This window comes from Crocuta crocuta, unplaced genomic scaffold (assembly GCF_008692635.1).
Source record: "Crocuta crocuta isolate KB4526 unplaced genomic scaffold, BGI_CrCroc_1.0 scaffold89, whole genome shotgun sequence".
NCBI classification, from domain to species: domain Eukaryota; kingdom Metazoa; phylum Chordata; class Mammalia; order Carnivora; family Hyaenidae; genus Crocuta; species Crocuta crocuta.
In genome coordinates this window covers 11,138,465-11,156,192 of record NW_027551559.1, presented here as the reverse complement: position 1 = coordinate 11,156,192, position 17,728 = coordinate 11,138,465, and the positions used below count along the sequence as shown (strand labels likewise).

Here is a 17,728-nt window from a genome sequence, read left to right as displayed (position 1 = left end):
CCGCGCGGACGCGGCGGCGCCCTCGGGGCCGGCGCTGCCCTGACTGTGGAGTCGCCCCTGCTGCCCGCCCCCTGACGTCTCCGGGCCCCAGGCGAACCCCCGTCGTCTGCCGCTGGGAGAGGGGTCTCGGTGTGGCTTGCGTGGGGCGGGCGCCCGGGAGCGTGGACCTTCCGGGACCTGCCTGCCTCCGAGGGCGAGGCTGCGGCAGGGCCCGAAGGTGAGCTGGTGCAGGGTGGCAGGCTGGGCGGAGGCAGGTATGGTCCAGAGCCAGTCGTCCTGGAAGCCTTGAATGCCAGTCGAAAAGTGTCAGTTTTCCCAGATTCATCTGGGAAATGAATCACAGGCCTCGGGGTTTTGTTAAACGCAGACTCGGGCTGCACCCCCACATCTGTGGGAGCTTTGCCCCTTCGCTGGTATTGGTAGCAGTGCCAGCCAGCCCTCTCTGCGTGCCAGGCAAGTGTGTCCGGACTCCTCTTCAGTTCGGGGCAGCCCAGGGGGGCAGGAGCTGCTGCTGTTGCCCCCTCCTCGGTCCGAGAGCAGGGCCTCCCCGCCAGCAGCCTCCCAGACCCCTGCAGGCAAGGCGTGGCTTGCGGCTGATCCCCAGGCTGTGCTCTGAACTGTTGTGCTTTCTGGCCCCCAGTCTGATTTTGTAAAAAGCCCTTCTTGTTACAATTCTATTGTAAAGGTAGAGCTAATTACTGTGTCTTAATTGTTTTCCCAGCACTGCCAAAAAAGAAGATATAAAGCTGAGCGTAAGAAAGCTGCTCAACAGACATAACATCGTGTTTGGTGATTACACGTGGACGGAGTTTGATGATCCTTTTCTGAGCAGAAACGTGCAGTCTGTGTCTATTGTTGACACAGAGTTGAAGGTTAAAGACCCACAGGTAACTAATTCATATTGCCAAGAAATGGCTGATCCATAGCTGAATACAAAGTCAGTGTCATGGTGGTACCAGGCTGGCTCATTTGGCGGGTCATGCAGTCTTGGTCTTAGGTTCATGGGTTTCAAGTCCCACGTTGGGTGTTGAGTTTACTTAAAAAAGAATAAAACGCGATGTCAGCATCACGGATATCCACTTGCTGTTTTGACGGTATGTTGTCAGAAACTGGTTCGTTGATCTGTTGGTGAAGAGCGAGTGGGCGTGGCCCCCGTGTCAGGATGCTCACCGCACAGTAGGGGGAACATGTTGGGAAAACAGAGCACAATGCTGCGGAAGGGGGCCTGTGCCTGCCCTCTGTCCTCCAGTCAGCAAATGTCTGTGGCCAGTCACTGCAGGAGGCACGGGGACTGCAGGGATGCGAGGGGCCTGTCATGGAGAAGGGCTTCTTCTAGTCCGGCATGTGAACTGCCTCGCCCACCATCATCGTGGGAGAGGGTGGGTGCGTTGGGGCATTTTGTCACTGTAGAAACAACCCAGAGTGTCTGATGCATCACCTCTATCTGCACGGGTCATGTCTTATATAGAATCGATTAGGAAGCAGTAGTTTGGCACTAAAGTATTACATGGAAAGTGGACCTCCCCTTTCTTATATAACAGTTGTGGCTTGTCAGTTGTACGCATCATACCTGATTCTGGACAGCCTGGAGGAAGCAGAAGTGCTTTCCACACTCCTGAGGAAGGACAGATTAACTCAGCCTAAGTGGAGGGCATGGGTGCTGACGATTAGCCACTTTAGCATTCTCAACTTTGCGATTCACCTAGAGGAATTTGTCTTTACACATAATTATGTGATTTTGTGGGAATGCATAGGTAGTTTTTTATATACGTTGTTAATAGTAGCTAACGACTTGAAGTAGCTTACTTATCCTTTTGTTAGAGATTGGGTAAGTAAATAATACAATCACACCAACTATGACAAAGCTATGAAAAAGAAATGAGCCAGTCACGTTTAGAAAACTATGTGGTTGAATCCTATTTTGTCAAGTGTATGTGGCTGCATTATAGATCATTGCATGTGTGAGGTTGGATGGGAGACTTTGACTATCTTCATTCTGTATTGTTCGTATGTTTTCAACAAACCTGTAACTTTCACAATACAAAGAACAATAAAGTGGTATCTTAGACAAAAGAGAAGAGAGAAACATTTTTAAACGAGTTGATACTGAATCTGAATATAACATCCTCTTTAATCTAAGAACTAGTTTCTAACATTCTGTGTATTCAATTTCTATTTTTGGACTTTACAATGTAATCTTTACAGCTAGAATTGGGAAGGGAGTTATTTTCAGTATGTGTGAGTTTATTTTGATTTTCCTTCTCATCGCAGCCCATTGACTTAGGTGCCTGCACGATTGCGCTTCACATCTTCCAGCTGAACGAGGGTGGCCCCAGCAGTGAGACCCTGGAGGAGGAGACTGAGAACATCACAGCAGCGAGTCACTGGGTCCTGCCCGCAGGTGCGTAGGCATGGGGGGAGGGGAGGTGGCGCACCCAGGACACGACGTCAGAGGTCGGCCTGTGGCCTGCCCTCCTCCCCAAGTCAGTTAGCCAGGCAGATTGTATTCGTCCGTCACTTATGTAGTCTTTCGGGGTGTTTTATTTCCTGTGGAGTGGAGAGCATGTCACAAGGTAAAAGTAGGGATCTCCACCATAAGGCGGTTCCTTCAGAGATGGTGCTGAGAATCCGGAAGTGTTCTTTCCTTCCCAGTTGATCATCACCTGCCAGGCCCTTCCTCCTGCCTTTTCTGGGCTTCCCTGTGGACTCTGCCATGGTTCTAGCAGGTAGAGTCCTCAACGTTCGCATCTGGTGTCCCGACTGCCGGCCCGGACCTGGCTCGGCCCCACCCAAGCGCTGGCTGGTGTGGGAGAGCAGTGGGGCAGGCTCTGTGCGGGGCCACAACAGATAATTGTGCGTGGTCACGGGACGAGAAAGTAACCCCGTACTCCATTTAATTTAATTGTCTGTTGAAAGCTGTGTGACTGGCAGGTACTTTGCATCTTTAAAGAAAAATTAAACTTTTAAGAAAAAATTCAAAAATTTAACTTCCCGGTAATTACGAGACCTTCAGCCTGATACATGTGGTACAGCAGAGAGCGTCAGCGGCTCAGGGCAGACCTCACTGGTCAGTGCAGTGCTTGCTTTCCTGAAATTGGGTTCTTGTTTTCCTCTTGCAGCTGAATTCCATGGGCTTTGGGACAGCCTGGTATATGATGTGGAAGTCAAATCTCATGTAAGTTGCTGTGTTACTCTGCAAGAAGGCCTGGTTATTTGAGGTGGGATCAATATTGTGTTGCTCTCCAGCTTCTTTGAGCCCCATGACTCAGACAGGCTTTGGGGAACTTTTCGGGCTCCCAGCAGCCCATGTCCCAGATACCTGTCCCGTGGGGGAGGGAGGGGAGGTGCAGAATGGAAGGAGAGCTTTCACTGCGTTGTGCTCTTAACCCACTGGGACTGAGGAGGCAGGGCCGAGGGGCAGACAGAGCAGGTGGGCAGGTCCGAGCAAGCACTGGCTCGTCTGAACCCCCTTTCAAGGGGAAGGGTCCCCCATGCTGTGGGGGATGCCAGAAGTCCATCCCCACACCGCCGCAGGCTGCGTGACCACAGTCCAGGCTGTTGTCCCGAGTGAATGTGCTGTGGCTTGCCCGCTGCTGTGTGATCCCAGGGGGAAGAGCCCACTCATCCCTTGCTAAGTCTAGTCCTTTTGTGGGTCCTCTGTGTCTGTACAGTTAGAGTAGCAGCAGCCAATCTAGCCACATACGTTCTGAGTTTCTTCCAAAATGAAAACCCATGAGGCATCCGGCACTTGGCGCTGCCAGTCTCTGAGAGCTGATCTGGCACCTGTCCCCTCTCCTCGGGCACCAGCTCTGGCAGCACCTCTGGTGGGAACCTTTGCCTTGTCTGCACCTTTATGTGCATTTTACCTTTCTTCTCTCAGCTCCTCGATTATGTGATGACAACCTTACTGTTTTCAGACAAGAATGTCGACAGCAATCTCATCACCTGGAACCGGGTGGTGTTGCTTCACGGTAAGAGCATGTGTGGTTTTCTTTATTTAACCAAATAAACTGTGAAGTCGGACTTTTTTACTTGTCCCATTGGCCTTCGAGGAGTCACAGTTCCGTTTTCTGACGCAGCCAGCGCTGTCCTCGACTGTCCCCTCCCTGAGAAGCCACTCCAGCTCCCGTTACTCTGGGCATCTGCCACCTGACCCTTCACTTGGCAGCTGCCTGGTCTCTGCCTTGTGACCTTTCTACGTTATGATTAAACTTTTCAAATAACTGCCTAATTCCCCTAAGTGATCGTACAATCCCGAGGGCAGAAACTGCCTCACGTTTTTGTAGTGTTTCTGGAGCTTCGCTTTGTGACCTTAAACCGCAACATCCGTGCTTCACTGAAATTCTGTCTGAGTCTTCTCAGAGGAGAACGTTGGGTTTTTTTCTTGATGTTACTGGTTAGAAAGAAATCCAGAGAATGCCCAAATAATAGTGAGGTGGGAATGCAGAGTAATTAGCTTCTCAGACCAGTTAAGATTATATGGTCCTGTGGAGTCTTAAAAAAATATTTTTTTTAAGATTTTATTTGTTTTGAGAGAGTGCGTGCATGGGGGAAGGGCAGAAAAAGAGGAAGAGAGAACCCCAAAGAGGCTCCATGCTGTCAGCACAGAGCCTGACTCATGGCTCAATCTCACAAACTGAGATCATGGCCTGAGCTGAAATCAAGTTTCAGATGCTTAACTGAGCCACCCAGGCGCCCCCAAAACAGTGTTTTTAAACAGCAGATATTGTCAGCATATTGTCCTGATACTGGGTTCTGAGTGGGCAGTCGGTAGGTATTTTGATTAGTGAAATAAAGTGTTTCCCATTTAGAATTGGATCTATGTTTTTTCTTTAATTATCAAGAATGCATGTAGAAAATCAGATGTGAAAGTGTCTGCGTTTTCTGATAGATGCGTTTGTCCCTCCACATTGGCCGTCTCAGCTACTGCCCGGCGTCCTGCTCGGTGGCGCGTGGGCCAGGGGGCTGTATGAGCAGGGCCTCGCCAGCTGCTCTTCTGGTTTAGTGTGGGCGGCGGTGAAAGCCGGGGATGCTGTGCGCTGCAGAAATGGCAGACGTCAGTGCCTTAGTCCAGATGCTTCTCATGAAAGCTGTTTGACCTTCCACAAGGTGCCTTAGCGAGTGGGTTTTATAGAGGATGTGTGGGGACAGGGAGGGTGTCAGTGCGGACGGAGACCAGGAAATGTGCTCACTCTGGACGCTGAGGGGATGCACAGGCCGGGGGGCGATGCTGTGTCGGGTCATGGAAGCTGAGAGCAGAAACACGGGCTGAGGTCAACTGGGAGAAAAAGGAGAGCCTTGCGAAGTGTGATGTTAGTATTTTATAGCACGTGCGCTGCTAGCGGGCTTCTTTGCGAGCTACCCAGTCCTTGGGGTAATAGCATTCGGAGCTCGGAGCTTGGCTTGTGTGCTGTGGATTAACGCAACGACTGTTGTTTTGAGGAATTTGTTACCACACTGACTGAAAAACCACATTTGCCTGGGTTTCATTACAGGTCCTCCAGGAACTGGAAAAACATCCCTGTGTAAAGCACTAGCCCAGAAGTTGACCATCAGACTTTCAAGCAGGTAACTTTTGGTAATTCGAGAAAGGGGAGCACGAGGAAGGGATTGTTTGCTTTCCCCGTGTGACGCAGAAAGCGGTTTTATTTCTTAATCGTCTTCCTCCAGTAGTAGATGCCTCTCTTTCAGAGCGGATTCACCCCTGTACTGAGCATTGTCCTAAGTTAGAGGTTCATTCTTTTACATTCATGGCACTTGCTTAACAGTCAGCACGTGCTCTTTTAGGGACTGCCCTACGTGTGTGTCCGAGTCACTCTGCCCCCAGGGCCGGATGCTCGCTGCTCTCGCTGACGGTCCGCTGTGCTGTCACCGGAGAGAGGCATGGCCAAGCTAGGGGTGGATTTGTCTCTTTCTCCTTGGGTTCTGTCTGTTTGGGGGTTTATGGTTTCATCGCGTTTAGACACCATTTGGCCATTATTTTCTCAACTAACCCCCCTCCCCCCAACATACACAAACATTTTTTAGGAATGAACCCATTTATTTGCATGTTCCATTGTTTGATATTCTCCCATAGGCCACTGGTGTGGCTTTTTTGTCTTTGAGGTTTTGGAATTTTTCTGTGTTCCATTTTGGGCAGCTTTCTAATCTGCTTTTAATTCTATTCAGTGACATTTTCCTTTCTGTTCATGTATTTTTCTTTTCTGGATATTCACTTGGACGTTTATACTTTTCAATTCTCTCTATGTTAGCCTCATGTTAAAATGTTTGAGCCAGTGTGTGGTCGCCTTGTCACAATTTTCCCTACTAAGCCCATCACTATGGTTAGTTCTGGGTCTTTATATTATATAGACTGGTGTTTCTCTGGTTTTGGATCCATTTCTGCTGCTTGTGCTGTCAGGTAAGTTTCGGTGGAATGCAGACATGGTTTCTGTGGGGTTTTGTCCTGGTGAGCATTTCACTTGTGATTTAGTGTGGTCCTTCGGAGGTTTGTTTTTAAGCTTTTCTAGCAAGGCCCTTCTGGGATCTCAGTTGGGCACCCTGAGTGATGGCTGGTACTGTCCGCCTCGGCCATTGGGAACTTGAACTTCCCAGCCTGTGAGCACCAAGAGGTGTGCAGTTCACGGTTCTTTAGCCTGTCGGGATTTCTGTTTCACACATTGCCCAAGTGTTCAGCAGAGACCCAGAGGGACCCCGTGATGATTCCTAGAGCTTTCCTCCTGCGTGTCTACCTCCCTCTGGAACCCTGCTCTGCAGCCTACAGCTGCCTTAGGCTCCTTGAACTCTGACCTCTGTGTCCAATTCAGCGCAATGGCTGTGCACTTCTTGGGTCCCCTCCAGGGTTGTGGAGCTCGAAGGTGCTGTAGGCAGAGAGCCAGAGCGCTTGTAGCCCCCCTCACTTCCCGTGTGGGGCTACAGTCCTCCACGCCTGCTGTCCAGTGCGCTTGGCAGACACTGTCGTGATTATTTTGTCTCGTTTGCAGGTTGATTCAGAGGGTTAATCTGATACTTGTTACTTCAGTGTGTATCCTAGGATGAACACTTTAAATTATTTTATTCTTTTTCAAAATGTCCTGTGAGTGTTTTTATGTAATGAAATTGCTCTTTTTCTACCCTTTATTCTGTGTAAGCAACTTGGTTTTTGTCTTGACATACTGAGATGCATCTCTGCTTTGCGGATCAGTTACCAGAAACACCGGACACTGAAGATGTTAACTGCAAGAAAAGAAACTTTCTGCAGTACAGCCATCTGGAAACATGCATTTATTTTGTGGCTTAGAAATGCCAAAGAAAAACCTTAGCGAGTCTTTGTTGCTCACCTGATCAAGATGTTTTAGGATTAATTTTGTTCAGTATTCACCCCAGTCTTTATTCCAATAGGTTGTGTCTCTCTCACCCTCTTTGGTAAACAGAATTAGTGGAAAGCCAGTTATAATTTTTTGAAGGTGATTGTTTTTCTCATGTGGACTTTTGAGGCATAGGGATGTGGCTCGGCTTCCCTTCTGTCTCAGTCTCGGTCCTTGTTTGATTTTAGTTAGAACTAAGTGCACCTGGGCGTCTCTTGTGCATAGAGGATCAGCACTAGATTCCAGTCTGTCAGTGTATACTGAGGTTCACTTTGGGAGCCCTGGGCGCCCCAAGGCCCTGAGGTCCGCAGGAAGTGAGTTTGTGCTGGGAAACAGATTGTCCACTCGTTTAGGTTTAGGGAGGGAGGAAGACACGTTTAGCTCTGGCCAGAAAACGTCTGGCGGTTACATTTTGCTGCCCTGTTACTGCTGGTGACACTTCTTAGAGCACAAGATATCAGTTACAAGTAGGTTAAGAGAGAGATGTTACTCTTGCTTTGAGTCAAGGAAAGATGTTTTCCAGTTCAAAACCCTTGATTTGCTGCAGCTAGGACCACCGGTCGCGTATCGTCAGATTGTCGTTAAGTACTTATGCAGGCTGCTGCACGACCCCTCCGTTGGTAGCTGTGGTGACTTAACCAGTTAGTGGGCAGCGGAGGGATGCTGGGTTAAAGAAGCAGAAGCGGTTGCCACTGCAGGTGCCAAAGGAGCAATTTATAAACTGATTGTCATAACTCTGTTTTCTCATCCCAGGTATCGGTATGGCCAATTAATTGAAATAAACAGCCACAGCCTCTTTTCTAAGTGGTTTTCAGAAGTAAGTATCAGCATCACTTCTGCTTGTTGGGATTGTCAACCATATAGTGGAATAAGTGGCTCATAGTAGTAGACAGACTCTCCTCCAAGAGCCTCAGAGACCAGTAGGTGACACATAACAGTGGGGCGGAGTCTGCGGTCAGAGGGAAGTTCCAGAGCTAAGTGGTAACGTGGAAGTAGTGAGGCCTCAGAACACCCTCTGCTGGTTGCATCCAGACCTTTGGGTGGGACAGACACTCAACTTTCTCTTGGGAGGGGGTAACCTGCATTCAGCAGAAGGCTGCATCCTCGGCCGAGCACGCCCTCGGGGCTCTGAGCCTTGTTCCCTGTGTTCCTCCATCCAAACCGCGGTGCTCGGCCAAGACATTGTAGGTGCCTCTCAGCACAGGAGATCCCTGCCTGAGCACCTGTGTGAGCAGATCCCTCCAGTGGGTGGTGACCCAGGACAGGGAGCCCCCACATGGGGCGCGCTCGGCTCGCACGCCTGCATCTATGACCCCTCTTGTTCCTGGCCATGCGCAGGCAGCAGGAAGGAGGGAGGGCAGCTGGCGTGGGCTCAGGCTCACTGTCCCGGCACATGGAACAGGGCAGGGGGCCACGTGGCCGGCCTCCTCCTGCGTGGCCCTGGCTCCTTGGATTCAGGGATTTCTCTAAGGGGTCGTTAGGAGACAGTGGGTTTGTGGGGCCGCCTGGGGTCAGAACGAGGCTGGGCAGGGACCGCAGGTAGGCGTGTGCAGCAGGCGGCATGAAGAATACAAGTCAACGCTAAAGGAGTGTTTTGTTTCCAGAGCGGCAAGCTGGTAACAAAGATGTTCCAGAAGATTCAGGACTTGATTGATGACAAAGATGCGCTGGTGTTTGTGCTGATTGATGAGGTAGGTGCGTCTGGACATCACACCCATGACTGAAGGAGATCCGACCCCTGGCTGAGGCCTCTCCCCCGCAGTGTCCCACATGTCACGCTTTTGGCATCGTGGACTCACATGCACCCATTTGCTTGTCCCTCGCTTGCTCGGTTGATGCAGCGCATGGCTGTCCCCGGGGCCGGGCGCTGTCCTTCTGCACCTGTCATCCCATTCCCACAGGTGGAGAGCCTCACGGCCGCCCGCAATGCTTGCCGGGCAGGCGCCGAGCCTTCAGATGCCATCCGTGTGGTCAACGCCGTCTTAACCCAGATCGATCAGATTAAGAGGTAATGCTGGCAGGGTCTCACGTGAGAAGCCACAGGGAGGGCGTGAGGTGGCCGCACGCCCCAGACCTTTCTCGGTTCCTCCGACTAGAAACAAGGCTGCTGAGCATCGGCCCTTTTCTGCACCGGAGGCGGTGTATATGCTAAATTCAGCACTTTGGGGTTAGGTGCTTTTATTAAAGTATTAGAAACACAAGGCAAAACTCAGGTATGCAGAGAAGCACGTGCCAGTGAAACACAGCCTCAAGCGCCAATGCCAGCACCACCCAGCGTCTGTGGACATTGAAGGACTGGCAGTGGGCAGGCAAGCGGCACCCGCAGGCCCTTCATGGGGCCAGATTCCACGTCTCCACAGCCCAGCCTTGCAGGGCGGGGGCCTGTGGTCAGTGTGCCCTGAGCCCATGCAGCTTGAGGGAGTGGCTCCTCGTCACCTGGCTCACGAGGAGGTCACGTCCATGCCAGAGCCCCTGTCTGTCCACAGCGCTTTGCCGCGCCTCCGCCGCTTACAGCTCCTGCGGTGGGTCCCGGGAGTGCTCTCGACGGAGGCTGCCGGCAGGCAGAGTATGGCGTGGGAGCTAGCTCGTCGCATGTGGGCTCACGGGGAGCTGAGTTGTGCCAAGGGCCACTGTCCCTGGCCTCCACTGTAGGTTTCCTGCAGAGAGGCCCTAATTTCCTGAGCTGCAACTGCTGTTGGGGCCACTCGCTCCCACCCTGCCCCGGGCCGGCCGCACGTGCGGAGTAGCCGCTGCTCGTCAGTCTGCTTTCTGCCCCTCCCTCACCTGAGAGCAGGCTGCTCTCTCTGGCATTTTCCGCACCGTCCGGCCTCCTTCCCTCTTCTGTTGCTCACCACTCGCCAGGCCTGCGGGCCACAGGGGCCCAGCGTCAGGCTTGCCCCCAGGGAGCTCGCTCAGCCCTGAAACCGCCCCCCCCGGGGTTCCCATTGCACCGATGCCCTCTCTGTGCGGTGCAGCCACTGCTTGAGCCAGAGATGGGGCCCCAGCGCCCCTCCTGTCACCGTTAGGGGTCCGCTCAGGAGGGAACGGAGACGCGTGGGCTTCTGGTTTCCGTCGAACTTTCCTGCCTCTTTAACTTCATGCTTTCTGTTCAGACCCCTTTAGGCCACCATTCCAGGCCTACCTTTATGTCGATCTGACTCTTTGGGACAAAGCCTGTCCTCAGACAAGAACCCCAGCCATGTAATCCCTCCTCCCGGGCTCCCGCGACCCGCGCATTCCCTGCCCCTACCCTCACGGGCTCACCCCTGCTCACCCTGCGCTACACACCTGTTGCCAGATACCAGGTGAAGCTGGCCCTCCCGGGGGTCCCCCAGGCCACGCACTTCTGCCTCCTGTCTGGGTCGGCTCGAGCCCCGGCGAGCACTGCGGTGTCCCCTGCCCCTGAGCCCAATGGGCTGGAAAGTGTGTTCCCCGGGGTATCTCGTGCCTGCCACGTGCTGGCCACGTCAGCCAGCGGACTAGACAGTGGGGCTCTCTTGTTCTTGGGGAGCTAAAGGGGAAAGCGGCCGCAAACCAGGGTAAATAATTCAGCTCTACAGCGTGGGTGAGTCCCAGGAGCTGCGTGGTGAGTGCTCAGCTGGCCGTGCCCAGGCAGGTTAACGGGGCGCTCAGGACGCCACACATGAAGTGAGAGCTGCAAGGGGGGGAGGGGGGCTCAGGTGGTTAAGCATTTGACCTTTAATATCGGCTCAGGGCGTGATTTCCAAGTTATGGAATCAAGCCCTGCACTGGGCTCCAAGCTAAGTGTGGAGCCTGCATGGGATTCTCATTCTCTCTCTGCCTCTCTGCCCCTCCCCTGCACATACACACTGATCTCTTTGTCTCTCAAGATAAAATAGGAGGAAAAAGAAAAAAGAAAACAAAGTGAGAGCTTTGCCATGCCACGGTTGAGGGAGGAGAAGGAGCAGTGAAGTGAGCGTCTAGGAGAACTTTCTGGAAGATAGGAGCAACATGTGCTTGGCGCATTGTGTTGGAGCCAGGAGAGCCTGGTGGGAGCTGGGGACCCAGCAGGCACTGAGGTGTAGGCCTCGGGAGGCCTCGTAGGCCAGTGTTGGGACACAGAGTGCGGCCAGCTGAGACACTAGCTGAATACCAGAACCTTCACGGACAGGGTGTGATGGAGTCACTGAGGCACCAGCCCACCGGCGCTCGCTCCTCTGCCTCCAGGCACTGCAACGTGGTGATTCTGACCACTTCCAACATCACAGAGAGGATCGATGTGGCCTTCGTGGACAGAGCTGACATCCGGCAGTACATTGGACCACCCTCCGCAGCAGCCATCTTCAAAATTTACCTCTCCTGTTTGGAAGAACTGATGAAGGTACTGGGTGTTCCTTCTTCCCACTGGATTTCTCGTGTGTCCTTAATTCCTGATGCAGTTTAAACTAGCTAATCCCAACGTGGAATGAGTGGTTTGAACATGGCGCTCATGTTCAATCTTAGGTTGAAAGCTGCAGTTGATGTGTCTCACAGGTTGAGCTGATAGTTGAAATTATGGCCACCAACTCCATGTTTTTTCTCTTTCGGCACAAAATGGTGATCATGATTGTATGATCTACCAATTTGCTGACGATGGGAGGGGTATGGTAACCTCCCGGACACGTCCTGGTTTGCAGGGAGACCTGACTGGAGGTCACAGTTCACAGGGATGTCATTGGTTACAGCAGTAATGTCATTTTGGTCCCGTGTTCTAGTGACAGCAATGAGCACAGCAGCCGTGGGCGAGGCAGCACTCCCGGGGGGTCTGGTGTAAATCCCTCAGACCGGGACCAGCACTAGGCACGGCAGGCCCGAGGCAGCCGGTCCCTTCTCGCAGGGGAGCATTCCTGAGCCCTGAGTCGGGGAGACGTGCGGCACCAAGCCCGCCGGGCGGGGATGTACGCGGTGACCGTTGCCACGGTGTCTGGCAGGAGAGCGGGGGAGGGATCGACTCCCAGTGCGTCACCACGGGGCTGGGGCCCTGATGGTCTCAGCAAGGGTCACACAGCCCCTGACAGGGACGGCAGGGCTGGTCTGGCGTGTGCACCCCATCCCGCTTTGCTGTGGTGCGGAGAGAGCGGGGCCCCCACGGAGCTTTGACCTGCGGTCCCCAGTGAGCTCCAGAAAGTGTTGTGCCGAGAAGGCAGAGTGACGGCACCCCGCCGGCCGCCACGCTGCCACCTGTGCTGTGCATCCGGGAAATGTTCTGAGGTTTTGCCAGTTAACCTACAGACTTTTTCTAGAAGTCAAGCATGCGAGATGGGGGTTCTTAGCCTGTTCACAGGAAATGAAGCCATTTCGATGACGGAGTGGAAATCTGGCCAGTGCTGACGTGTGTCAGGGTGTGACTGGCCCACGCCGTCAGGAGCCCGCTGTCGTCACGTGCACCAGGGGGTCAGCAGGAGGCAGGCCCGGGGGGGCTGCAGGGACCCTGAGGGAGCGTCACTTTGGAAGGTGCAAACACGGGAGTCCAGATCCAGGGTCAGGCGGTGCCATCACGTCACACGACAGTGTTCTCAAAAACAACAAATGAAAGGGCGCCTGGGTGGCTCAGTCAGTTAAGTATCCAACTTCAGCTCAGGTCATGATCTCACGGTTTATGGGTTCGAGCCCCGGACTGTGCTGTCAGCATGGAGCCTGGAACCTCTCTGCCCCTCCCTCACCCCTGCTCTGTCTCTCTCTCTGTCTCTCTCTCAAAAATAAACATTAAAACAAAACAAAAACAAATGGAGACCCTCCTTGAAAGGCAGGCCGAGTCCTGGCTCCTGAGTCAGACTCTTCTTCATTGGGTTGTGATATGCCTTTGAAACCTGATACTGGGCTGGCCTCAGCCCCTCCGAGTCCCTCCCTGCCCTGACACGCAGTGAAGCCAGGTCTTGATGAAAAGCACAGAAAAGCTGGGTCCCTGCTGGTCTCTGAGACCTGTTTTGTCACCTGTAACATCACCTGGGTTTCAAGAAGTGGGGATGTGTGCATGAGCAAAAGGGGAGCGGCCCGTGTCCTGGCGTGGCTGTGCTCGTGTTTCTGGGGGATGGGCTGCTGTCCCTGTGGCCGACAGTGTGCACTCTGCCCGGGGACCCTGCCGTGACGCCCTGTCTCTGTCTCCAGTGTCAGATCATATACCCTCGCCAGCAGCTGCTGACCCTCCGGGAGCTGGAGATGATTGGCTTCATTGAGAACAACGTGTCAAAGTTGAGCCTCCTTTTGAGTGAAATTTCAAGGTGTGAATTCCATTCATTTTTATAATCTAGAAAAGTGCCTTTGCTGTGGTCACAGGCAGTTGTAGCTGACTGGAGCAGCCTAGGGTAGTGGTTTGGGCTCAGAGGACAGGGACTCGAACCCTAGGCATCTGTCACACATGAGCTGGGAGAGCTTCGAGAGCACCCGACAGCCTCAGCCCCGGGCTCCTGGGCCAGAGCGTAGGGGTCCACCGCCTTCCCACAGGCACCGTTAGAAAACAGCAGTGCTGTGCTTCTCTCTAAAAAGATGGATACCCAGATGAAGGCTCTCACGATGCATCAATGATTTCTTAAACGATTTTTGTTAAATGTTTACAAATTGACAAGAAGAAAAAAGTGGAAACTTCTGTTTGAGTCGGTAAGCAGAGCGAAGCAGGGGCCTGTGCTTGGTGCTTCGGGAAGTGAGAGAAAGCGCGTGGCCCAGCCGCGCAGGGTGTCAGGAGAGCACACTCAGCACCTGAGCGCTGGGGCCACACGTGTGCTGGGGCCCGTGGCTGCCCGTGCGGTCAGCCTCCCAGATGGCTTTGGTGACCCAGGGCGACAGGGAGGGAGGGTAGGGAGACGGAGCGGAGCCTCAAAGGACAGTTAAAATTTGGATAAACTGGAGGGAACTGGGGAAGGCTGCGGGCGCCATAGGTGCAGGGACCTCCGGGGGTCGTACGGCGGAGATGCCCAGAGCCCACATTGTAACCAGAGTTGGACCTTCATCCTGAAGCCATGAGGCTTGTGGGAGGTTTTGAACAAAGGGATAGCCTGAAGAAGAGATTATCTTTTGGATTATCTCTTGGAGAGACTTAAATTGATCAAGATGAGGCAGGGGAGGGCAGTTCAGACACTCGGTACAAAAATAGATGGGGACCAGGCTGGTTTCTTAGGGATCCGTGCCACTGGCCACGTGCCCACCGTGTCATGCGTGGCTCTGCTGGGCAGGTGGCACATCAGGGCAGCAAGGATCCTGTCCCGCCTGGGGCAGGAGCTGAGGACCGGGAGTGACCAGATGTAGGGGAGGGGACGCTCAGAGATGAGGGAAACTGTCCTGAAACTGTCCCCAAATGCGGTTCTGTTCACAGGAAGAGCGAGGGTCTCAGCGGCCGCGTCCTGAGGAAACTCCCTTTTCTGGCTCATGCTCTGTACGTCCAGGTGAGTCTGCCGAGGCCACCCCTGCCTCTGGGCGCTCCGTGCCCCCCGCCGCCACTCTGTGCATCAGGGCATGGCCTCGCGGGGAGTTGCACGTAACACCGTTGGGGATCTGATTCATCTCCGTGCCTAAGTGATGGGCTCCTGGGCGGGAAGAGGAGCCTCGATGCCTCCGAGGTGAGGAGGTGGCCTGCCAGCGCCTTACACGCCTGTGCTCACACCGGGCCCTCCCTGGCCCCCGTGGAGGTGCTCGCGCAGAACAGCACTTTAGAGTCTTCCCAGCCACCCCCCGCCCTGTGCTGGGGGTGCCACCAGCTGCCCCACTGAGGGCAGGACCCCACGTGCCCATGTCTCCTTCCAGGCCCCAACCGTCACCATCGAGGTCTTCCTTCAGGCCCTGTCTCTGGCCGTGGATAAGCAGTTTGAAGAGAGGAAGAAACTCTCATCTTGCTTCTGATCCGGACCCCCACCCATAGTCGTGAACACAGTCGGCAGGTGAGGGCACTGCCCAGAAGTCTCTGTACACTCAGGCCAGGCCTGCGGCCAGCAGCCCATGAAGCTGAATCGCGTTCAGAGCAGTGTGTTGTACTTAACGTGTTTTTAACACAAATCGTCATTTCCAGGGTTTTAAAAGATAATTCAATTGGGGCGCCTGGGTGGCTTAGTCAGTTGAGCGTCCGACTTTCGCTCAGGTCATGATCTCCTGGTTCGTGGGTTCGAGCCCCGCGTCGGGCTCTGTGCTGACTGCCAGCTCGGAGCCTGGAGTCTGTTTCAGTCTGTGACTCCCTCTCTCTCTGACCCTCCCCTGCTCACGCTGTCTCTCTCTCTCTCTCCCCTAGAAGTAAATAAAACATTAAAAAAAAAAGGTAATTCAAGTTCTGCTAAGTGCGTGCACTCCATACTGCCTCTGGAAAGGGTTTTGTTTAAAAGAGGCAATTAATATAGGTTTGTTTCTGTTGTTGTCGTTTTTTATTTCTGAGAGAGAGACCATGTGAGGAGGGGAGGGTCAGAGAGAGGGAGACACAGAATCTGAAGCAGGCTCCAGGCTCTGAGCCATCAGCACAGAGTCTGATACGGGGCTCAAACCCACGAATCATGAGATCATGACCTGAGCCGAAGTCAGACGCTTAACCAACTGAGCCACCCAGGCGCCCGTTAACATAGGTGTTAAGAAACTAAAGCGATGTTGTCTTAAGAATGTAATCCTAGCATTAAAAACATCTGTGTCACTGAAGTAAAAACTGGCCTTTGCTTTCTGGCCTGACCTTATTTTATTTAGTGCAAACATTTCAGAGACTAATGAGTGAAAAAACGAAACCAAACCCTGTTACTATGTTCTAGAAGAGGAGAAACTTCCAGGTAGAGTGGTCTTCTAATATAAGGTGCTGTTTGTGAGAAAGGTGCAGTGTAGGGGATGGTGGGGGGTGCCGTGTGCCACACGGCTGGGCACCAGGACCACGGTGTCGCACGGTTTTCTGCCCGTCATCTTTCAATGTCGATACTAATGGCTCAAGCAATTGCGCGTTGACTGCGCACAACAAGCCGCCTAGAACTTGGTCTGCCTCCTAGGGCGTCATGCTTTGTGCTTACCTGATGCTCAGTCAATTTTGTGTTGATGTTTTGTACACATTTTGAAGAACATGTTGGCTTTTGTTACAAACTTTTTATGTTATTAAAGTTTACTCCACCAGAATTTTCTCATGTTGAGTCTCTTCAGTCTGATGATTTGAATTTTATTAAGACATTCACATGGTTATGTAGCTTTTAGCCTGTTTCATGCTTTGAGGTGTTGGAAGGGACCAAGACCATTTATGGGAATGGCAGCAGGAGCCATATCTGGAGCCTGGATCTGGCCTCCTCCAGCCCTGAAGTGGGGGTAAAAGTGGTGTCTGTGGGCCCTGGGGTCAGAAGAGGGGTGTGCTGTGCTCCAGGAGTGGGGGACCCCGAGACAGCTTCGTCTTGTGAGTTTGCTACTGAAATGCCTGGTGTCCAGGTGTGCAGATGGAGGNCCGTGCGTGCGCTGGGACGGGGGGTGGGGGGGGGCCGGGGCTCAGCCAGGCCCCAGGGCGACCAGGCGGTCAGCCAAGGCCACCGACCCTGCCACATGTGCCCCTTCAGCCTCTGCAGTCCCTTCTCGCTTCCCCAAGAGCCACATGTGTCCACGTGCATGTCTGTGCCTGGGGTATGCCTGATCACGGACTTGTGAGCAGGGGAGGGGGCGGCGGGGGCAGGAGTGTCCCAGCTTCTCACTGCTCATCAGGACCGAGCTCACGCGGCGTGTGTAAGGAGGAGACGCAGGCCACCCCGCGGGGCCTGCTGAAGATGGGTGGTGGGCCGAAGCGTGAGGACAGGGTCCTACGGGGGCCCCGAGACAGGACCAGGTCCTGGGTCGTCCCCTGGCACAGGCCGTGTCGGGGGCACTTTGTGGGCCGCAGCCGAAACCTCCCAGGGGCCCATCGCCGGGCACAGCTGGGCACTCCCACCGGCTCGGGGCTGTCCCGCCCACAAGGGCTGCGTTCCTGCGGCGGGCAGCCCCCTCCTCACGGGTGAGACGGCCCGAGTGCTGCCCCCAGAAGCCTGGGGGCCATGAGATTGCACGGTGAGCGAGCGGGCACCCTGCAGACGGCCGAGTGCGTGTGACCGCCTGCGGGGCCACTTTTCCGAGTCCTCCCCATCAGCGGGCACGAGCCGTGGGCCGCTGTAGGCGTGAGACGGTGCCTCGGTGCAGAGGTGTGGGGCCCGGAGCCGGCAGGGCCACGTCTCAGCCGTGGCTGAGGGAGTCCACTGGGCCCCGGTTCGGCAGGACCAGGTGGACAGTGAGCAGAGGTGGGAAGGGCGCGTCCCTGCCTGCACGCGTTCCCACCGTGCGGCACTGGTTTCGGCAAACCGTCATGGGGAGTCCGTTCCAAGGCCGCCCCCGGCTCTCCCCCCTGGGGTGGCTCGCCCCACCGGCCAGGGACCTGATGGTGAGTGTGTCGTTTCATCCCTAACACACGCAGCAAGGAA

The 17,728-nt window shown here is 54.0% G+C and overlaps 1 protein-coding gene across 1 annotated transcript in view; it reads left to right on the top strand.

The window, feature by feature from the left end:
- Window positions 1-16,415, top strand: part of TRIP13 (thyroid hormone receptor interactor 13) — a 16,583-nt gene extending 168 nt beyond the window's left edge. The window contains exons 2-14 of the mRNA XM_077749403.1: window positions 92-217; window positions 722-887; window positions 2,272-2,401; window positions 3,120-3,175; window positions 3,881-3,971; window positions 5,496-5,568; window positions 8,100-8,163; window positions 8,951-9,037; window positions 9,248-9,354; window positions 11,535-11,688; window positions 13,455-13,567; window positions 14,656-14,725; window positions 15,084-16,415. Coding sequence (XP_077605529.1) covers window positions 92-217; window positions 722-887; window positions 2,272-2,401; window positions 3,120-3,175; window positions 3,881-3,971; window positions 5,496-5,568; window positions 8,100-8,163; window positions 8,951-9,037; window positions 9,248-9,354; window positions 11,535-11,688; window positions 13,455-13,567; window positions 14,656-14,725; window positions 15,084-15,179 — 1,333 coding nt within the window. The 3' untranslated portion in view covers window positions 15,180-16,415. The remainder of the gene's footprint in view (window positions 1-91; window positions 218-721; window positions 888-2,271; window positions 2,402-3,119; window positions 3,176-3,880; window positions 3,972-5,495; window positions 5,569-8,099; window positions 8,164-8,950; window positions 9,038-9,247; window positions 9,355-11,534; window positions 11,689-13,454; window positions 13,568-14,655; window positions 14,726-15,083) is intronic.
- The last annotated feature ends 1,313 nt before the right edge of the window (window positions 16,416-17,728 follow it).